The sequence below is a fragment of the Aptenodytes forsteri genome, unplaced genomic scaffold, assembly GCF_000699145.1.
Source record: "Aptenodytes forsteri isolate BGI_AS27 unplaced genomic scaffold, ASM69914v1 Scaffold2361, whole genome shotgun sequence".
Classification (NCBI taxonomy): domain Eukaryota; kingdom Metazoa; phylum Chordata; class Aves; order Sphenisciformes; family Spheniscidae; genus Aptenodytes; species Aptenodytes forsteri.
This window is the reverse complement of record NW_008796104.1, coordinates 2,192-3,075: the sequence shown is the minus strand read 5'-3', so window position 1 is coordinate 3,075 and position 884 is coordinate 2,192. Positions and strand designations below refer to the sequence as shown.

Here is an 884-nt window from a genome sequence, read left to right as displayed (position 1 = left end):
CTTCACTTGGGTGCGCTTGCGCTGCCACTTCTCCCGGGGGATAGCGGGGCTGTAGATAGAGCTCTCCTCGCTCTCCGCTGGCTGCGGCCCCTCCTTCTCCATCACCTGCCGAGCGGCGCAGCCCCGGCTCAGCCTCCGCTGGCCCCGGAGAGCCGCGGCGCCCGCCCCGCCGTACCTGGCGCAGGATGAAGGCCACCACGTCGGAGGACTCCCAGTAGCTGGCGTGGAAGAGGTGGGGCAGGGTGATGGTGGGGAAGGCGGTCAGGGCATCAGGGCAGTACAGCGAGTAGTCGATGCGCTTCGGGCCCCACCAGCGCTCCAGGACTGCGGGGAGAGCTGGAATGAATCCCTCCCCGGACCTCATCCCGCGTCGTGCATCCCGAGGTGCCGGCATGGGACGGGACAGGCAGGGATGGCACTTACTCTTGACGACTTCGCTGGTGCTGGCAGGAGTGGGGCTCTCCCGGCTCGCTGCCCCTCCAGAAGCCCCCGAAGCTGCCGGTGGGGGTAGGGGGGGCACCCACGTCCACCTCGGGCAGGAACAGGGCAGAGTGCATCTGCAGGGCCTCCGCTGCGGAGAGAGACGAGTGAGGACACCCAGAGCCCCCTGGGGACACCAACCACCCTGGGACCCCCCCCTCCAGCAGAGCCCCAAAGGGGTGGGCAGGGCTTGCACATCACTTTCCCCCCACCCCAGCTGGGCTCCTGCAGTGCTGTGGGTGCTCTGGGTACCCCGGCACGACGCCGGAGCCCGTTAACGTGCCCCGGGGTGCCCGGGACCAGCCCGGCGCGGGGGCCGCTCACCCAGCAGGGAGGAGGTGCCGTCGCCCAGGGGGTACTTCTGGTAACGGGGCACGCTGAGCGGCGGGGCGGCATGGAAGGCC

The 884-nt window shown here is 70.4% G+C and overlaps 1 protein-coding gene across 1 annotated transcript; it reads right to left on the bottom strand.

Moving 5' to 3' along the window:
- Window positions 1-6: 6 nt before the first annotated feature.
- Window positions 7-876, bottom strand: LOC103905156 (membrane-associated phosphatidylinositol transfer protein 1-like; the record flags this gene model as incomplete). Its single annotated transcript, XM_009286737.1, has 4 exons — window positions 805-876; window positions 424-571; window positions 176-324; window positions 7-105 (listed from the first exon to the last, which is right to left on the bottom strand). Coding segments are annotated over exons 1-4 (468 nt in total), but the record flags the coding sequence as incomplete, so codon positions are not given.
- Window positions 877-884: the final 8 nt, after the last annotated feature.